This window comes from Heptranchias perlo, chromosome 22, assembly GCF_035084215.1.
Source record: "Heptranchias perlo isolate sHepPer1 chromosome 22, sHepPer1.hap1, whole genome shotgun sequence".
In the NCBI taxonomy this organism is placed as follows: Eukaryota; Metazoa; Chordata; class Chondrichthyes; order Hexanchiformes; family Hexanchidae; genus Heptranchias; species Heptranchias perlo.
Window position 1 is genome coordinate 50,723,687 of NC_090346.1, and position 19,104 is coordinate 50,742,790.

The following is a 19,104-nucleotide window of genomic DNA, read 5'->3' on the forward strand; positions in this document are numbered from 1 at the left end:
AGTTCACTCCGTTAAGCTGTCGGAACTACACCACAAGGGCAGAAAAGGCCATCTCTTTCATGCTAAATTTCTTGTTCAGCACAAGTGATGTACTGTGCCACAAGAAAAGGATACATTTTGAAGCTGATAAACTCCCTAAAGGGAGGAAACCAATTCCAGATGAACCCAGATAAACACACTCCTGATCAAAGGATAATTCTGATCTGAATGCAGGATTCCAACAACATGAATTATGATCTGTTTGCCCTTTGTTATAATCCAAGATGCAGACAGAACATTGAAATACCCATTCCTTAACCTAAACAGAAAGTCTTACTCAATAATCTTGCTGATAAATTCAGTTAACCAGTAAATTCTGCTGGTCTATTTTCTTGATTCCAACTTTTCCCTCTTGTCTGGAAGGTGGCGACTCCTGCTTGTGTATTGTTCCATGTGTGCTTGTAGCCCATTGGTATCGCACTCAAGTGGCCATTCCTCAAAAATAAAAACAGAAAAGATACAACAGGTTAGTCAGCATCTGAAAGACAAGCTAATGGGCCCGATGTTAGCAGGGCTGCGGGTTCTCGGCGGGGGGGCTACCCACGCGCCCGGTGAAATTAGTCAGCTTCCCGTGCGATTGTAGCATCCAATCCACTAATTGGATCCACTTACCTTCTCCTCCGGGTTCCCCATTGCTGATCTGCGCGTCGGGCGGGCTGCGCATGCGCAGTAAGGTCCGTCAGCTGGAGGAGCTCTATTTAGAGGGGCAGTCCTCCACTGACTGATGCTGCAACAAATAGAAAAAATTACAGCATGGAGCAGCCCAGGGGGAAGGCTGCTCCCAGTTTAATGATGCCTCACTCCAGGTATCAATACATGGGGTGAGGAGGAGGGGGAGGACAGAGATCTTCCTCCCGGCGGGCGGGAGGAAGCGGCCTGCCTCTGCCACCAGGAAGGCCTGGCTCGAGGTGGCAGAGGAGGTCACCAGCGCAACCAACATATCGCCCACCTGCATACAGTGCAGGAGGCGCTGCAATGACCTCAGTAGGTCAGCCAAAGTGAGTACACGTAGTCTTTCCCCTACACTCCGTCTGCCACAGCACTGCCCCCACCCCACATCTCCTTCGGCACTGCCAACACTACTCTGTCACATCACCCCTCATACCCACTCAAACCTCATCCTCATCTTACCTGCACCTACTCACCTCACCAGCACTCATCCCGCCACTACCACTCAACCCAATCCTCATACAATCTCATGGCTCTATCTCATACTCACCCTCTCGTGCATCTCTTTCATGGCCAGCCTCACTCAACCTGCCACTACCTGTGCTGCAGCCACAGGGCATGCATCACATATGTGCAGTAGGCAGCGTAAGGCAAACGTGTCGTGAGCATGAAGGGGATGCACAAGGGTGTTTGAGGGTTTGTCATGGGTGTTACTTCTATTGAATTTCTGACCAACTCACATTACATATATTGGCACCACTACTGCCATGTCTTCGCGTATCCTGTCTGGTTTGTGCAATAATGCCCGCTCCTGAGGATCACTATGAGGACCCACAACTGATGCCACCCATTGTTTCACTGCAGAGTGGGTGTAGGTGTATTTGCAGGGCTCTTTTGCGCAGACGACTGAGAGACGTTGGCGATGTCCCCGGTTGCACCCTGGAAGGATGCGGAGGAGAGGTTGTTGAGGGCAGTGGTGACTTTGACAGCGACAGGTAAGAAGATGGTGCTCGGGCCAGCCAGGAGCAGCTCGGCATGAAAGAGGCTGCAGATGTCCATGACTACATGTCGGGTGACTCTGAGCCTCCGTGTGCACTGCTGCTCAGAGAGGTCCAGGAGGCTGAGCCTCGGTCTGTGGACCCTGTGGCGAGGGTAGTGCCCTCTGCGACGCATCTCTCTCTGCGGTAGCCCTCCCTCCTGCTGTACAGGTGGATGTGTCACAGCACTCTGTTGTGGAGCTCCACGTGTCAGAGGTGGATGGCGAGGCTGGTGATGCTGTTCGCCCTCCGAGGAGGACATGACTGCAGCTACGGCGGCCCCCATCCGCAAGATGTACATCTGAGGGGGTCCGCAAGGTAGTCACATGTCTCCGGACCCTGGGGTAAGTGTGCAGGTTGGTGACTTTGACTGTCAGGAGGAGGGTGGTGGAGGCCAAACTTTGTCCCAAGTGACAGAGTGGCCTCCTGCAATGGGTGGGGGTCTCCCCCCCCCCCCCCCCCCCCAACCTGTCAAATGGACCTTTGCAGCTGCCACAGGCTGACAGCTGCAACACGTCCATTTGACCTGGGAGTGTTTCCCCCAGTGTGGGAAACAGTCCCAGTTTGCTCTAAAATCCCAACCCCTCCTCACATAATCCCTTAATCAGCTCAGTTAATGACCTGAAATACCTAAATAAATACTGTCAAGTGGCATCCCGCTGGCTTTAATTGCCTGCGGGATTCCCACCAGCGGGGGCTGCGCGCGCACGCCGGTGCGTCAGCGGGGAACCCGGAAGTGCGCGGGTTCGGGGCGGGCTCCGATCCCGCTCCGGGATTCTCCGATTTTCGGAGGCCCCCGCCAGGAATGCACCCGATAGCGGGTGCTAAAATGACGCCAATGTTTCGAGTGTGTACCCTTTATTAGAACTCTGAGTTTTGATGAAGAGTATGCACCCTAAATGCGGACAGCCTGTTCTCTTCACAAATGCTGAGTGACCTGTGGTGTATTTGATTTTGTCTCAGATTCCCATCATTTACAGTATTTTGCTTTTTATCTGTTTACACTATTTTCCAGGGAATTATACCTTTACGTAGGGTTGGAGAGGTGTGAGTAGAGAGGAAAATGTATTAAACTGGGGAAACGCTGAACAAATATAAGTGCCTAGAAGTTGGATCACACTGCGCCCATTTTACAGGTGTAAAATGGATGCCTATGGGTCCAAGATGGTGGGCGGCGTACAAGCGCTCATTCTGCGCCAGAAGTGTGCTACCCATATCAATGGTAAAGGCTCCTCCATAGGCATCCAGGGCGCCTGCCTGAAACAGGTGTTAGCCATTTTGCAAATGCAAATATGGGGCCTTGCGCTTGTGTGAGGCCCTCTGCAAAATTTGATTGTGCGTGGCCGCAGCATGTGCCATGCATGCTGTGGTTAGTTTCTTCAGGTGCTTGCCAGCCAAATCAGTGGAAAGAGAAGTTTGACTTTTTTTAACTTACCTCTGTGGAGCTGAGAGGAGTAGGAGAGCTCCTCCTAGCTCCACATTAAATCCATTGGCCACTGCCTGCCGCTCGCCCTCCTTATTGCCTTCCCCGCCCTCGCCCGGGACTCTCAGTCGGCGTCTGAGCCAGCTGATCTGTGGCCCCCTGAGACCGCAAGCTGCCTTTGAAGCTGTGACTGGTGCCTGCAGCTTGCTGGTAATAAGCAAATGAGGTTAGCGGACCAGTTTGCGGTGGCTCTGCCATCGGCCTCATTAGTAGTGTGCAGTGTGCGCTCCACCGGGCGATCACACCCTGATTCGGGTGCGATCCGTTTCAAAGCCATGATTCTTGTGTTCCTCTGGAGGTAATTTTAACTTTTGGCCATAATGTAAACGTTGCAATATTGGATCGGCCGCTCATTATACACCTTTCCCAATTTTTGTTTTCATGATGTAAGTCACTCGCCAAAATGACCCCCTCTGTGCTGTGTACTGTGATGTAGTCACAAGGGGGCAGCAGAGCAGTATTTGTGAGAAATTCTAGCCAGGGCTCCAGTGACACTACTAAAGAAAAGGATTAAAAGTATTGAGGATTTAATACGATTAACTTAAAAAAAATAGTGAGCACTGCTTTTTAGGGATACCCCTTTAAAAAGGATATTTTCGTCCTGTATTACATTCTACATGGTTTACTTAATGATTGGATAAAGAGGACAGTTGGTTGCTGTGAGGTGTTCATGTTGAGAGGCAACACACATATACAAAAGTAAAATAAGAAATAGGAAAGATAAATTGGAGTATTTTCTAAATAGTGAGAAACTAGAAACAGTAGAGGAGCAAAGAGATTTGGGAGTCCAAATACACTAATCATTTAAAGCTAGTAGGCATGTACCAAGAAGAAAACAAAAACGCTAATGGAATGTTGGCCTTTCTGGAGGAGCTCGAGCTCCGGGTTTCGGAGCTTGAGCAGCGGCTGGTGTCACTGCAGTGCATTCACGAGGCTGAGAGCTATGTGGATAGCGCATTTCAGGAGGTGGCCACCCCGCAGCTTAGGAGTGTGCAGGCAGAGAGGGAATGGGTGACCGCCAGATAGACAAGGAGGATCAGGCAGGTACTGCAGGAGTCCCCTGAGTGCATCTCACTCTCTAACCGTATTATGAATAATGGTGAGGGCGATGGTTCCTCTGGGGAGTACAGCCAAAGCCAAGTCCACGGCACCATGGGTGACTTAGCTGTACAAGGGGGGGAGGAGGAAGGACAGGAAAACAATAGTGATAGGGGATTCAATAGTTAGGGGGGCAGACAGGCGTTTCTGCGGCCGCAGACGTGATTCCAGGATGGTATGTTGCTTCTCTGGCGCCAGGGTTAAGGATGTCACTGAGTGGCTGCAGAACATTCTGAGGCGGGAGGGTGAACAGCCAGAGGTCGTGGTCCATATCAGTACCAATGACAAAGGCAGAAAGGGTGTTGAGTTCCTGCAGACAGATTCTAAGGAGCTAGGAAAGAGATTAAAAAGCAGGACCTCAAAGGTAGTAATCTCTGGATGACTTCCGGTGCCACGCGCGAGTGAGTATGGAAATAGTAGGATAGTGCAGATGAACATGTGGCTGGAGAGATGGTGCAGGAGGAAGGGCTTTAGATTCTTGGAGCATTGGGACTGGTTCTGGGGGAGGTGGGACCTGTCCAAGCCGGACGGGTTGCACCCAAACAGGGCCGGGACCAATATCCTCGCGGGGAGGTTTGCTAGTGCTGTTGGGGAGGATTTAAACTAGCTTGGCAGGGGGATGGGAACCTGGGCGTAGATTCAGAAGGGAAACATAGAAAATAGGAGGAAGAGTAGGCCATTCGACCCTTTGGGCCTGCTCTGCCATTCAAAATTATCATGGCTGATCGTCTAACTCAGTACCCTGTTCCGGCTTTTTCCCCATATCCCTTGATCCCTTTAGCATTAAGAAATATATCTATCTCCTTCTTGAACACATCTGATGACTTGGCCTCCACTTCCTTCTGTGGTAGAGAATTCCACAGGTTCACCATCCACTGAGTGAAGAAATTTCTCCTCATCTCGGTTCTAGATGGCATACCCCATATCCCCATTCTAGGTGGTAGAGTTCGCGGGTTTGGGAGGTGCTGTCGAAGAAGCCTTGGCGAGTTGCTGCAGTGCATCCTGTGAATGGTACACACTGCAGCCACTGTGCGCCGGTGGTGAAGGGAGTGAATGTTTAGGGTGGTGGATGGGGTGCCAATCAAGCGGACTGCTTTGTCCTGGATGGTGTCGAGCTTCTTGAGTGTTGTTGGAGCTGCACTCATCCAGGCAAGTGGAGAGTATTCCATCACACTCCTAACTTGTGCCTTGGAGATGGTGGAAAGGCTTTGGGGAGTCAGGAGGTGAGTTACTCGCTGCAGAATACCCAGCCTCTGACCTGCTCTTGTAGCCACAGTATATATATGGCTGGCCCAGTTAAGTTTCTGGTCAATGGTGACCCCCAGGATGTTGATGGTGGGGGATTCGGCGATGGTAATGCCGTTGAATGTCAAGGGGAGGTGATTGGACTCTCTTTTGTTGGAGATGGTCATTGCCTGGCACTTGTCTGGCACGAATGTTACTTGCCACTTATGAGCTCAAGTCTGGATGTTGTCCAGGTCTTGCTGCATGCGGGCTCGGACTGCTTCATTCTTTGAGGGGTTGAGAATAGAACTGAACACTGTGGAATCATCAGCGAACATCCCCATTTCTGACCTTATGATGGAGGGAAGGTCATTGATGAAGCAGCTGAAGATGGTTGGGCCTAGGACACTGCCCTGAGGAACTCCTGCAGCAATGCCCTGGGGCTGAGATGATTGGCCTCCAACAACCACTACCATCTTCCTTTGTGCTAAGTATGACTCCAGCCACTCGAGAGTTTTCTCCCTGATTCCCATTGACTTCAATTTTATTCGGGCTCCTTGGTGCCACACTTGGTCAAATGCTGCCTTGATGTCAAGGGCAGTCACTCTCACCTCACCTCTGGAATTCAGCTCTTTTGTCCATGTTTGGACCAAGGCTGTAATGAGGTCTGGAGCCGAGTGGTTCCTGGCGGAACCCAAACTGAGCATCGGTGAGCAGGTTATTGGTGAGTAAGTGCCGTTTGATAGCACTGTCGACGACATCTTCCATCACTTGCTGATGATTGAGAGTAGACTGATGGGACGGTCATTGGCCGGATTGGATTTGTCCTGCTTTTTGTGGACAGGACATACCTGGACAATTTTCCACATTGTCGGGTAGATGCCAGTGTTGTAGCTGTACTGGAACAGTTTGGCTAGAGGCGCAGCTAGTTCTGGAGCACAAGTCTTCAGTAATACAGCCGGGATGTTGTCGGAGCCCATAGCCTTTGTTATATCCAGTGCACTCAGCCGTTTCTTGATATCACGTGGAGTGAATCGAATTGGCTGAAGACTGGTTTCTGTGATGGTGGGGATATTGGGAGGAGGCCGAGATGGATCATCCACTCGGCACTTCTGGCTGAAGATGGTTGCAAACGCTTCAGCCTTGTCTTTTGCACTCACGTGCTGGATTCCGCCATCATTGAGGATGGGGATGTTTGCAGAGTCTCCTCCTCCCGTTAGTTGTTTAATTGTCCACCACCATTCACGACTGGATGTGGCAGGACTGCAGAGCTTTGATCTGATCCGTTGGTTGTGGAATCGCTTAGCTCTGTCTATAGCATGTTGCTTCTCTGTTTAGCATGCATGTAGTCCTGAGTTTTAGCTTCACCAGGTTGGCACCTCATTTTTAGGTATGCCTGATGCTGCTCCTGGCATGCTCTTCTACACTCCTCATTGAACCAGGGTTGATCCCCTGGATTGTTGGTAATGATAGAGTGAGGAATATGCCGGGCCATGAGGTTACAGATTGTGCTGGAATACAATTCTGCTGCTGCTGATGGCCCACAGCATCTCATGGATGCCCAGTTTTGAGCTGCTAGATCTGTTCTGAATCTATCCCATTTAGCACGGTGGTAGTGCCACACAACACGTTGGATGGTGTCCTCAGTGCGAAGACGGGACTTCGTCTCCACGAGGACTGTGCGGTGGTCACTCCTACCAATACTGTCATGAACAGATGCATTTGCAACAGGTAGATTGGTGAGGACAAGGTCAAGTCGGTTTTTCCCTTTGGCCCAAAGGAAGATGGTAGTAGTTGTTGCAGGCCAATCAGGCCCTGGGGATTTGTCAGCCTTTAGCCCCATTAATTTCCCTAGCACTATTTTTCTACTAATACTGGTTTCCTTCAGTTTGTCCCTCTCACTGGACCCTTGGTTCCCTAACATTTCTGGCAGGTTATTTGTGTCCTCCTTTGTGAAGACAGAACCAAAGTATGTGTTTAATTGTTCTGCCATTTCTTTGTTCCCCATTATAATTTCCCCCATTTCTGGCTGTAAGGGACCTACATTTGTCTTCACTAATCTTTTTCTCTTGACATATTTAGTGAAGCTTTTACAGTCAATTTTTATGTTCCCTGCTAATTTACTCTCATACTCTATTTTCCCCCTCTTAATCAATCTCTTTGTCCTCCTTTGCTGAATTCTGAACTGCTCCTATTCCTCAGGCTTGCCGCTTTTTCTGGCAATTTTATATGTCTCCTCTTTGGATCTAATACTATCCCTAATTTCTTCTGGTTGAGCCACCTTTCCTGTTCTATTTTTGCACCAGACAGGAATGAATAATTGTTGTAATTCCTGCACACGTTCTTTAAATATTAGCCATTGCCTATCCACCATCATCCCTTTTAGTAAAATACACCAATCTATCATAGCCAACTCTAGTTTCGGATTCAACTATTTCACCCTCCATCTTAATGAGGAATTCTATCATGTTGTGGTCGCTCTTCCCTAAGGGACCCCGCACAACAAAGATTGTTAATTAGTCCTTTCTCATTGCAAGGGAGAGAAGCTGAGCTGGAAACGGAAGGCAGAAAATTAGTAAGTGAGTTTGGAAGGCAGAGGAAACAAAGGTTAGATAATAGACAACAAAAGAGTTCGGCAGTGCTTAATGGTATATACTTCAATGCAAAGAGTCTAGTGAAGAAGGCAGATGAGCTGAGGGCATAGATAGATATGTGGAAGTGTGATATCGCTATTACTGAAACATGGCTTAAAGAGGGGCAAGAGCGGCAGCTCAACATTCCTAGTTACAGGGTGTTCAGACGAGATAGAGCGGGGGATAAAAAAGGAGAGGTGGGGGGTGGCAATATTGGTTGAAGAAACAATTACAGCCGTGAGGAGGGATGATAAGTTAGAAGGATCATCAAGTGAGGCCATAAAGGTTGAGCTGAATAACAAAAAAGGGACAATCACACTACTGGGAGTGTACTATAGACCCCCCAAACAGTCAGAGGGAGATAGAAGAGCAAATATGCAGGCAAATTTCTGAGAAATGCAAAAACAATAGTGCAGTAATAGTGAGGGATTTCAACTACTCTAATAATAACTGGGATAGAATCAGTGTAAAGGGTATAGAGGGTGCAGAACTCTTAAAATGCATTCAGGAGAACTGTTTTAGCCAATACTTAGCAAACCCAACAAGAGAGGGGGCAGTTCTGGACTTAGTTTTAGGGAATGAAGCTGGGCAGGTGGAAGGAATATCAGTGGGAGAGCATTTTGGTGGTAGTGATCATAATTCAGTTAGATTTAGAGTTGTTGTGGAAAAGGACAAAGATAGAACAGGAGTAGAAGTTTTCAGTTGGGGAAAGGCCGATTTTACTAAGCTGAGTTGTGATTTAGCAAAAGTGGACTGGGAAACAGCTTCTTAAAAATAAATCAGTGTCACAGCAGTGGGGGGCATTCAGGGAGGAGATTGTGAGGGTTCAGAGCAAATATGTTCCCATAAAGAAAAAGGGTGGCACTCCAAAATCTAGAGCCCCCTGGATGTCAAGGAGCATACAGGTAGGATAAGGCAAAAAAGGGGAAGCTTACGTTAAATACCGAGAGCTCAAGACTGCAGAAAACCTAGAGGAGTATAGAAAGTGCAGGGGTGAAATTAAAAAGGAGATTAGGAAAGCAAAGAGAGGGCATGAAAAAATATTGGCAAGTAAAATCAAGGAAAACCAAAGATGTTTTATAAATACATAAAGAGCAAGAGGATAACTAAGGAAAGAGCAGAGCCTATTAGAGACCAAAAAGGTAACCCGTGTGTGGAGGCGGAAGATGTGGGTATGGTTCTTGATGAATGCTTTGCGTTTGTCTTCACAAAAGATGGGGACGATGCAGACATTGTAATTAAGGAGGAGGAGTGTGAAATATTGGATGGGATAAACACAGTGAGGGAGGAAGTATTAAGGGAATTAGCATCTTTGAAAGTAGATAAATTGCTCGGCCTGGATGAAATGTATCCCAGGCTGATAAGAGAAACAAGGGATGAAATAGTGGAAGCTCTGACCCTCATTTTCCAATTCTCTCTGGCTGCAGGCATGGTGCTGAAGGACTGGAGGACTGCTAACTTTGTACTGTTGTTTAAAAAGGGAGAAAGGGATAGACCGAGTAATTATAGGCCAGTCAGACCTAACCTCGGTGATGGGCAAATTATTGGAAACAATTCTGAGGGACAGTATTAATCAACATTTAGAAAGGCATGGATTAATCAGCCTGGGTTTGTTAAGGGAAGGTCATGTCTGATTAAATTGATTGAATTTTTTGAGGAGGTAATGAGGAGGGTTGAGAGGGTAGCATGTTTGATGTAGTCTACATGGATTTTAGCAAGGCTTTTGACAAGGTCCCACATAGTGGACTGGTCAGAAAAGTAAAAGCCCATGGGATCCAAGGGAAAGTGGCAAGTTGGATCCCAAATTGGCTCAGTGGCAGGAGCAAAGGGTAATGGTCAACGGGTGTTTTTGTGACTGGAAGGCTGTTTCCAGTGGGGTTCCGCAGGGCTCAGTACTAGGTCCCTTACTTTTTGTGGTATATATCAATGATTTAGACTTAAATGTAGGGGGCATGATTAAGAAGTTTGCAGATGATACAAAAATTGGCCGTGTGATTGATAGTGAGGAGGAAAGCAGTAGATTGCAGGAAGATACCATTGGACTGGTCAGGTGGGCAGAAAAGTGGCAAATGGAATTCAATCTGGAGAAGTGTGAGGTAATGCATTTGGGGAGGGCAAACAAGGCAAAGGAATACACAATAAATGGTAGGATACTGAGAGGTATAGAGGAACAGAGGGACCTTGGAGTGCATGTCTACAGGTCCCTGAAAGCAGCAGGGCAGGTAGATAAGGTAGTTAAGAAGGCACACGTGATACTTGCCTTTATCAGCCGGGGTATAGAATATAAGAGCAGGGAGGTTATACTAGAACTGTATAAAACACTAGTTAGGCCACTGCTTGAGTACTGTGTATGGTTTTGGTTACCACGTTACAGGAAAGATGGGATTGAACTAGAGTGGGTACAGAGGTAATTTACGAGGATGTTACCAGGACTGGAGAATTTTAGATTTGAGTTAAGATTGGATAGGCTGGGGTTGTTTTCTTTGGAACAGTGGAGACTGAGAGGAGATTCAATTGAGGTGTATAAAATTATGAGGGGCCTAGATTGAGTGGATAGGAAGGACCTATTTCCTTTAACAGAGGGGTCAATAACCAGGGGACATAGATTAAAGTAATTGGTAGAAGGATTAGAGGGGAGCTGAGGAAAAAAAAATTCACGCAGAGGATGGTGGGGTCTGGAACTCACTATCTGAAAGGGTGGTAGAGGCAGAAGCCCTCATTACATTTAAAAGGTTCTTGGATGTGCACTTGAAGTGCCATAACCTACAGGGCTACGGACCAAAAGCTGGAAAGTGGGATTAGGCTGGATGGCACTGTTTTGGCCAGCACAGAAATGATGGGCCGGATGGCTTCTTTCTGTGCCGTAAATTTCCATGATTCTCTTCAATGATTCATCTCAAGGGGGCCGGATTACAAATGGGAGGAAGTTATGCTTCGGTTATTTCGAGCTTTGATCAGACCCCATCTGGAGTATTGCGTTCAGTTCTGGGCACTGCACCTCTGGAAGGATGTATTGGCCTTGGAGGGGTGCAGCGCAGATTCACCAGAATGATACCGGGGTTTAGAGGGTTAAATAATCAGGACAAGTTGTATAAGGTTGGCTTGAATTCCCTTGAGTATAGAAGATTGAGAGGTGATTTGATCGAGGTGTTTAAAATGTTAAAAGTATTCAGAGAAACTATTTCCTCTGGTGGGGGAATCCAGAACAAGGGGACATAATCTTAAAATTAGAGCTAGGCCATTCAGAAGCGAAGTCAGGAAGTACTTTTTCACACAAAGGGTAGTGAAAATCTGGAACTCTCCCTCAAAAGGCTGTGGATACTGGGACAGTTGGAGCTTTCAAGACCGAGATCGATAAATTTTTGTTAGGCAAGGGTATCAAAGGATATGAAGCAAAGGTGGGTCAATGGAGTTGAGGTACAGATCAGCCATGATCTGATTGATTGGCGGAGCTGGCATATCTACCTCTATCTAACCTACTATAAAAGTAGTTCATTTGTGCACACTTACTGTTCATCGCACTTCACGCATCACAGTTGCACCTGATTGGCTTAGATTTCATATTCATAAAACATCAGCAAATTACAACTGCACAGGTAATGAACATGTGAAATCAGTAAATACCAAGCAGCAGTTAGATCCATCAATTGTCAAGATAAAATAAACAATGAATCAAATATGAGCTGTCAGCAACAGCTACCAATAAAAAAAAGCTGAATCCATCAGCTTGCTCTAAATTTTTTTGGAAAATCCTTTCACCTGCCATTTTCAGTTGAGAAAGGACAGGGGAGTGGGATTAAGTGGATGGGTCTTTTAGAAAGCCGACGCTGGTGTAGTAAGCTGAAGGTCCTCCTGTGTTATAAAATTTTTGGGGGGTGAATTCCTGTGGGAGTTCTCTCGTGTTTTCATGTTTTCCGGGGTTCCTGCGGCTCTTTCACCGAAGTTACAACGTTCGATCGGCAGAACCACAGGGAAATTCATCCCTACTAACTACAGTCCCATTAGCTACGTTGGAACTCCTTATAACAAAGTTTATTTGGACTTTAAAAAAATCCTTTGACAACATCCCACGTTAGAGGCTACTAAAAAAACTAAATTCCATGGGAGTCCTGAGCAGAATGTGGAACTGGGTAAACAGTTGGATAAATTTTGTAAAATAAAAAGGTTTTTGAAAATATTGAAAATTTTAAAGTTAAAATAATGTTTGTACTTAGACAATTAATTGTTAAATGTTTGCCAGTTTTCTTGTTTCAACTTGTTAAAAAGGAAAAGAGAGCACTCCTGAGAGATGTAGGGGTGGATTTAACCCAGCGTAGTATCTGGGTGGTTGGCTAGCAGAATGTGCTGATCGGTGGCCTGGTGATGCTGCCGGGAGGCCTGGTTGATTGTGAGGACCTGTCCTCATCTACATCGGGTCAGTGGGTTGTGGCCCGAAAACAAGCGTTTGAGGCCAAAATATCGGGCAATCTGGCCAGCCTCTGGGCTGGAGGAAGATAGGACCCGAGGGGAGGGGGGAGTGGGGTGGGGTTGGTGTGTGGGGATCTCCGAGGAGTGAAAGGAAATATTTGAAGGAAAAAAATTTGCGGGGAATGGGACTAACTGGGTTGGTCTTACAAAGAGCCGACACGGGCTCAATGGGCCGAATGGCCTCCCTCTGTGCTGTAACCATTCTATGATTCTATGAGCGAGGAGCTGGAGTGGCAGTGACCCAGGCAGGGCTTGTGGGACCGGATGGAGCATTATTGCTCGAGTCCGGAGGGTTTCAGCGGCAGATGGGCTGAGGCAAGGAGACGGGTGATATTACAGAGGCAGAAGTAGGCGGTCTTTGTAATGGAGCGAATATAAGAACATCAGAAATAGGAGCAGGAGTAGGCCATACGACCCCTTGCGCCTGCTCTGCCATTCAATAAGATCGAGGCTGATCTTTGACCTCAACTCCACTTTCCCGCCCTATCCCCATATCCCTTGATTCCCTTAATGTCCAAAAATTTATCAAACTCAGTCTTGAATATACCCAACGACTGAGCATCCACAGTCCTCTGGGGTAGAGAATTCCAAAAGATTCGCAACCCTCTGAGTGAAGAAATTTTTCCTCACCTCAGTCCTATGTGGCCGACCCCTTATCTTGGGACTATGACCCCTAGTTTTAGACTTTCCAGCCAGGGGAAACAGACTCTCAGCATCTAACTTGTCAAGCCGTCTAAGAATTTTACACATTTCAATGTGATCACCTCTCATTCTTCTAAACTCCAGAGAATATAGGCCCGTTCTATTCAATCTCTCCTCATAGGACAACCCTCTCAAATCAGGAATCAATCTAGTGAACCTTTGTTGCACCCCCTCTAAGGCAAGTGTATCCTTCCTTAGGTGAGGAGACCAAAACTGTACACAGTACTCCAGATGCAGTCTCACCAATGCCCTATGTAATTGCAGCAAGACCTCTTTACTCTTATACTCCAACCCCCTTGAAATAAAGGCTAACATTCTATTTGCCTTCCTAATTGCTTGCTGTACCTGCATGTTATATGAGCTTCAGTAGAAGGGTTAGGGTAGTAGAGGGATGAGTTTCAGTGGAAGAGTTAGGGTACTAGTGGGATGAGCTTCAGTGGAAGAGTTGGGACAGCAGAGGGATAGGCTTCAAGGGCCAAATGGCATTTTCTTGCCCTTGATATGTTCTCGCGTTCCTTAAATTAGCAAATATGAAGGTCCATCCCATCAAAATTGTGCTCAAAACTAGCTTTGAATGGAAAATTAATACATTGTCACATTTATCTCCCAATTATTCATAATTATTAAAGAAGAACTTCTGTATCTAAGGATTAACTGATTGTCAGCAACTCTGGAGCCTACAGACACCCTCAGAATCAATGCTGACAAAGCTTTTCAACATGTCTCAGGATCTGAGATTCCAGTGGGGGCAGCATGCTGTGCTGCTCCTTTTCTGATGGCACTTTTTTCTTTTTCTCTTCCAGATTTCACATTCCTTGGGTGTACAGCACTGATAACACAAGGTACTGTGTATGCTGTGTATGCATTTGATATGACGCAGGGGCTGGGGGATTGGCAAGTGTTGAGGGCAAGAAAAATTAGGTACTTAAAAAAAAATCCTTTTGCTGCTTTTTCTCTCTCTTCGACTCCTGAAGTCCTGACCCTCTGGTGAGGTAGGGTTCCATGGATGCAGGCAGTATCTTGCCTGAGTAGCCATTCTTCATATGTGAATGTATTTTCCCTCCTTCCACCTCTGCTTTGCTCCTCCCTCCTGATGCCACAGAAATTGAGATTTACTGTGAGGTGCGAGAGGATGTAGGCATGACTTCACATCCATTGGCACCACAGTCTGCTGCATCAAAGCCCTGCATCACCATAGCTGCATCTAATCTGGAAAGGTGAAGGTTTGAGTTGGCAAAGGAAGCATGTAACTGAGTCATGCAGGCCAGTAAGTCCTAGATTAGATTTCTGGTCTGTGCTGAGATAGCTGATCTCAGCAGGAAGGTGCTGGTGCTGCTGCATTTAACTCTAAGACTCTTTGGCTATAGCAGGGAAAATCATCCAAGGATTGCTCCTGATTATAAGCCATTGATCCTCTCATGTCTGGAGGCCTGGTGAGGACAGGGTTGGGATCAGCTTTGATGTGCTTCATAGTAGATTAGCTAACTCTAACTGTCTCGGTTCACACATGAATAATGGGCACCTGAGAGGGTTACTGGAGAACTCCCAGAACCCAGAAAATGCCTTCAGGAAGGCATTTGGACAGAAAATTGGCAAAAGAAAACCAATAAGAGAAAATTATGAATATCTTCTCTGTGTATAAACGACATAAGCACTATCACATTCATCCCCCTTCAGACAGAAGGACAGAAAAGAGAAAAATCATTTAAATCATTGATTTTGTGAAAGCATCTTGTATTCTTTGCAGTTCCAAGCTATGAAATTTTCCAGAGGCAGAATTTCTTTAATGAGATTGATCACACTAATTTCAGCAGCCCAAACTCTCTTGGTGTGTAATGTGTTATTTGTAGCATTCCTTCTGAACTGAGAACTAATTGGAATTTGCTCCTTTTACATTTAACTTCAGGCTCACACACTTTACAGTAATGTAGTGCCGCTTGCGACTTTTTTGTGATAAAGATCTCATCATTTAGTATAGATGTCAATCAAACTCGTTCAAGTGACAGCCCTAACAGAACTATCAAATTATGAACGGTAATGAACGGGTCATGGGTGCGTTAGAAGGCAGGGCTGCCTGACTGGGGTTTATCAGTTCCCAAGTAGATTTACACAATTAATTCTGTTTTCACCTCAAGGGAGCTTTTAGTAATGCAGTTGACTGCTGCAGTTGAATCCTCAGAGTATATTCTTATAAATAGAACACAACCTGGAACAAAATCCTCACTCACCCTATTGAATAAACATTGACTACTCAATATTTTGAAGAACAGAACAACACATTTGCCCCAGTGCTCTTCTATTAAAAGATGATTGCCATTGGAGAGCAGGAGAACTGCAGCAGAACCTGTGTGCATCTCATTTGTTTTGGAATTTATATTTTTGGATTGGTAACTACAACATAAATTCTGTTGCTGTAGTACTTCAGTTATAAAGTGTGGCCACTTGTACTGTATTGGGGAATTAAACCCAGACAGTAAGAGCACAGACCATGTCATTGGATCATCCTGTTATTGTAAATTCTTTAGCATTTACCAGTGACGGCACAGAATAAGGGCATTTACTTGCCATTAGCCTCTTGGGTGGATTTATCGGCTCCTCAGAACCTTTATTAACCTTACAGAATGAATGCAAATTAGATAGATTTCTTTCAGAAAATGACATTTTTGGACACAGTTTATGTCTCTGAACCTAGTGCCTGTTACCACGGTGCTTAGCATTTCTTGTGTGTTGTGCTGGATGACCTATTCTGGTACTTTTTCGCAGTACAATTCCTCTGGGTAATCTGTACCTCCATTTTCCTGCCCTTGATCCATATCCCTTGATACCCTTACCTAAAAAAGCCTGATGATCTCAATCTGGAAAATTTCAATTGACCCAGCATCCACAGTTTTTTGGGGAGAGAGTTCCAGATTTCCAATAGCCTTTGTGTGAAAAAATGCTTTTTGATTTCATTCCTAACTGGCCCAGCTCTAATTTTAAGATTATGTCCTCTGGATTCCTCCACCAGAGGAAATAGTTTTTCTGTATCTACCCTATTGAACACTTCAATTATTTTAAACATTTTGATTTGATCACCCCTCAACCTTCTAAACTCAAGAGATTACAAAGTGATGCAACAGAGCCTCATACTTTAACCCTTTAAGCCTGATGAAACTATGCTGTACACTGTGCAAAGCCATTATATCTTTCCTGAGGTTTGGTGCCCAAAACTGAATGCAGTACTTCGAATGAGATCTGACCAAGGCTCTATACAACTGAAGCATCACTTCCTCACTTTTGTATTCCATGGGCTCGATTTTCCAGTGAAGTTGGGGGCGGGGAGGCTCTGAAAATCGGGGAACTCCTGTTCGGGTTCGGAGCCCGGCTCCAACCCACAGACTTCCGGGTTCCCCATTGATGCGTCTGGGTGCATGGGTGCCTCCCAAATGCGGAAGTCCCACCGACAATTAAAGCCAGCGGGATGATCATTTACATAGTTGTTGAGGTAGTTTCAGTACTTGAAGTACTTAATTTTCTCCACATTTTGGCAGGGGTGTGATTTTGAAGCATCCTTAGCATGTTTCCTGTGCTGTGGGAAACACTCCCTGTTGCAACAGACGTGTTTCAGTCAGCAGCCAGTGGGAGATTCAAATGCTTATTTGACAGATCGGGAGAAAAGGTCAATTATTGCAGCAGGGCACTCTGTTATTTCAGACAAAGTTTTGGCTGCAAGATCTTTGTGTTTGCACTGAAAATTCTTACTTTCCACTCAAAATTCTGCTGTTCAAACATATTTAAATACTTTGCGGACCTCCTCAAACTCACACCGTCAGCATGGGAGGCGCCATGGCTGCATAAACCACTACATCTGAGGATGAGCAACATCACCATCCTTGCCAGGCACGGCGTCCAAATCCACCACGTGGAGCTCCAGAACACAGTGCTGCGCCACAGGCACCTTGCCAAGAGCACAGAGGGCAACAACAGAGAGAATGGCATTGCACTACCCTCGCCACGGGGTCTACAAACTGAGGCTTAGCTTCCTGGACCTCTCTGAGGAGCAGTGCATACAGAGGCTCAGAGTCAGTCGCCAGGTAGTCGCAGATATCTGCAGCCTCCTTCATGCCGAACTGCTCCTGGCTGGGCCGAACAGCATCTCCTTACCTGTCGCTGTCGCAGTCACCGCTGCCCTCAACTTCTACACCTCCGGATCATTCCAGGGAGCCACCAGGGACATCTCAGTCGTCTGCACACAAGTGCATAAGGCAGGTCACTGATGGCATGTTTCACAGGGCCTCGCAGTACGTCAACTTCCCCATGGGCGACCTCAGCCAAATGGAGAGGGCAGTGGGATTCCACTCTGTGGCTGGCTTCTCGCGAGTGCAGGGTGTAATCGATTGCACCCATATAGCAATCTGAGTACCTCCACATGAGCCAGGACTGTTCATGAACAGGAAGGGGTATCACTTCATCAACACTCAGCTCGTTTGTGACCACCGCAAAAGACTCCTTCACGTGTGTGCCAGATTCCCTGGCAGCTGCCATGATTCCTTCATCCTCCGGGAATCCAACATCCCGTCCCTCTTCCACGCACCGAACACCTTTAAGGCCTGACTCCTCGGGGACAAGGGATACTCCCTGCACACGTGGCTCATGACATCTGTGAGGAACCCCATCACCGAGCAACAGCATCGATATAACGACAACCACATCGCCACCAGGTCTACAATTGACCATGCTATAGGGCTGCTCAAGATGCAGTTTAGGTGCCTTGATCATTCTGGGGGAGTGCTTCAATAGGCACCAGACAGAGTGGAACGCATTATAGTTTTGTGTTGTGTCCTGCACAACATGGCACAACAAAGAGGGAAGCTTCTTGAGGAGGCCCCATCCACATCTGCCACCCATATTGAGGAGGAGGAGGAGGAGCAGGAGCAACCCATTGGCAGAGCAGCGGCTCACCTGGCTGCTCATGAACGGTTCTCCTAACATCAGACAGTGTGAAGAGTCCAGTCCTCACACCATCTGGATAGAGCAGCACCCCCCCACCCCTCCCAAACAGGCCTGCAACTACACATACACCCAATGTAAAGTGACCCAATGGGTGGCATCAAGTGTCGCTGTTCATGGTGAACCTCATGAAAGGACCCTATTACAGAAGCCAGTCAAGAATGGCCAAGACCTGGCAGAAGTGATGACAATAATAATATTTAATGTGAGTTTAACATAAAGCTAATATAAATAAAAAACATGACCAACCATCAAACACCCTTGTACGTACCCTTCGTGCTTACAAAACCTTCGCCTTTCTCTTCCAACTACTTCTACGTGGTGCATCCCCTGTGGCTGCAGCAGAGGTAGTAGCTGTTTGCTCTTGTTCATGCCCTGACCGATTAGATGCTTTGGGCCTACACCCTCTGGGTTTTGGTGCCCGTGAGGGCCCCTCCAAAGACTGCTCCACCTGCACCTGTGCAGGGGCAGTTCGGTCACCTGGAGAGGAGGCAGCATTGCGGGTACTGGTTGAGAGGCGGGTCATGGGTGAGACGTGGGAGCATTTTGATTGGTGTCCCCACTTCCATGTCCCCTTTCGCCATCATCCCTCCACTGGGCCAGGCCCACATCACTCCTACCACTCTGCTGGACAAAAGTTTGGAGGACATGTGTGAAGTTTTGTTGGTCCATTGCTGGTGTATCTGCCTGCCCGTTTTAAGGCGGCAGAATATTGTTCGCTATGAGTCCGAATGGCCGTTGTCAGGGCCCAAATGGACTCATT

At 46.9% G+C, this 19,104-nt stretch overlaps 1 protein-coding gene across 3 annotated transcripts in view; it reads left to right on the plus strand.

Moving 5' to 3' along the window:
• Positions 1–19,104, plus strand: part of ankfn1b (ankyrin repeat and fibronectin type III domain containing 1b) — an 834,116-nt gene that overhangs the window by 46,841 nt on the left and 768,171 nt on the right. For 2 of the 3 annotated variants that reach the window (XM_068003637.1, XM_068003638.1), the window contains exon 3: positions 14,156–14,194. The exons of the other annotated variant lie outside the window; for it this stretch is intronic. In XM_068003637.1, the coding sequence (XP_067859738.1) occupies positions 14,156–14,194 (39 nt within the window). The remainder of the gene's footprint in view (positions 1–14,155; positions 14,195–19,104) is intronic. 3 annotated transcript variants of the gene reach the window in all.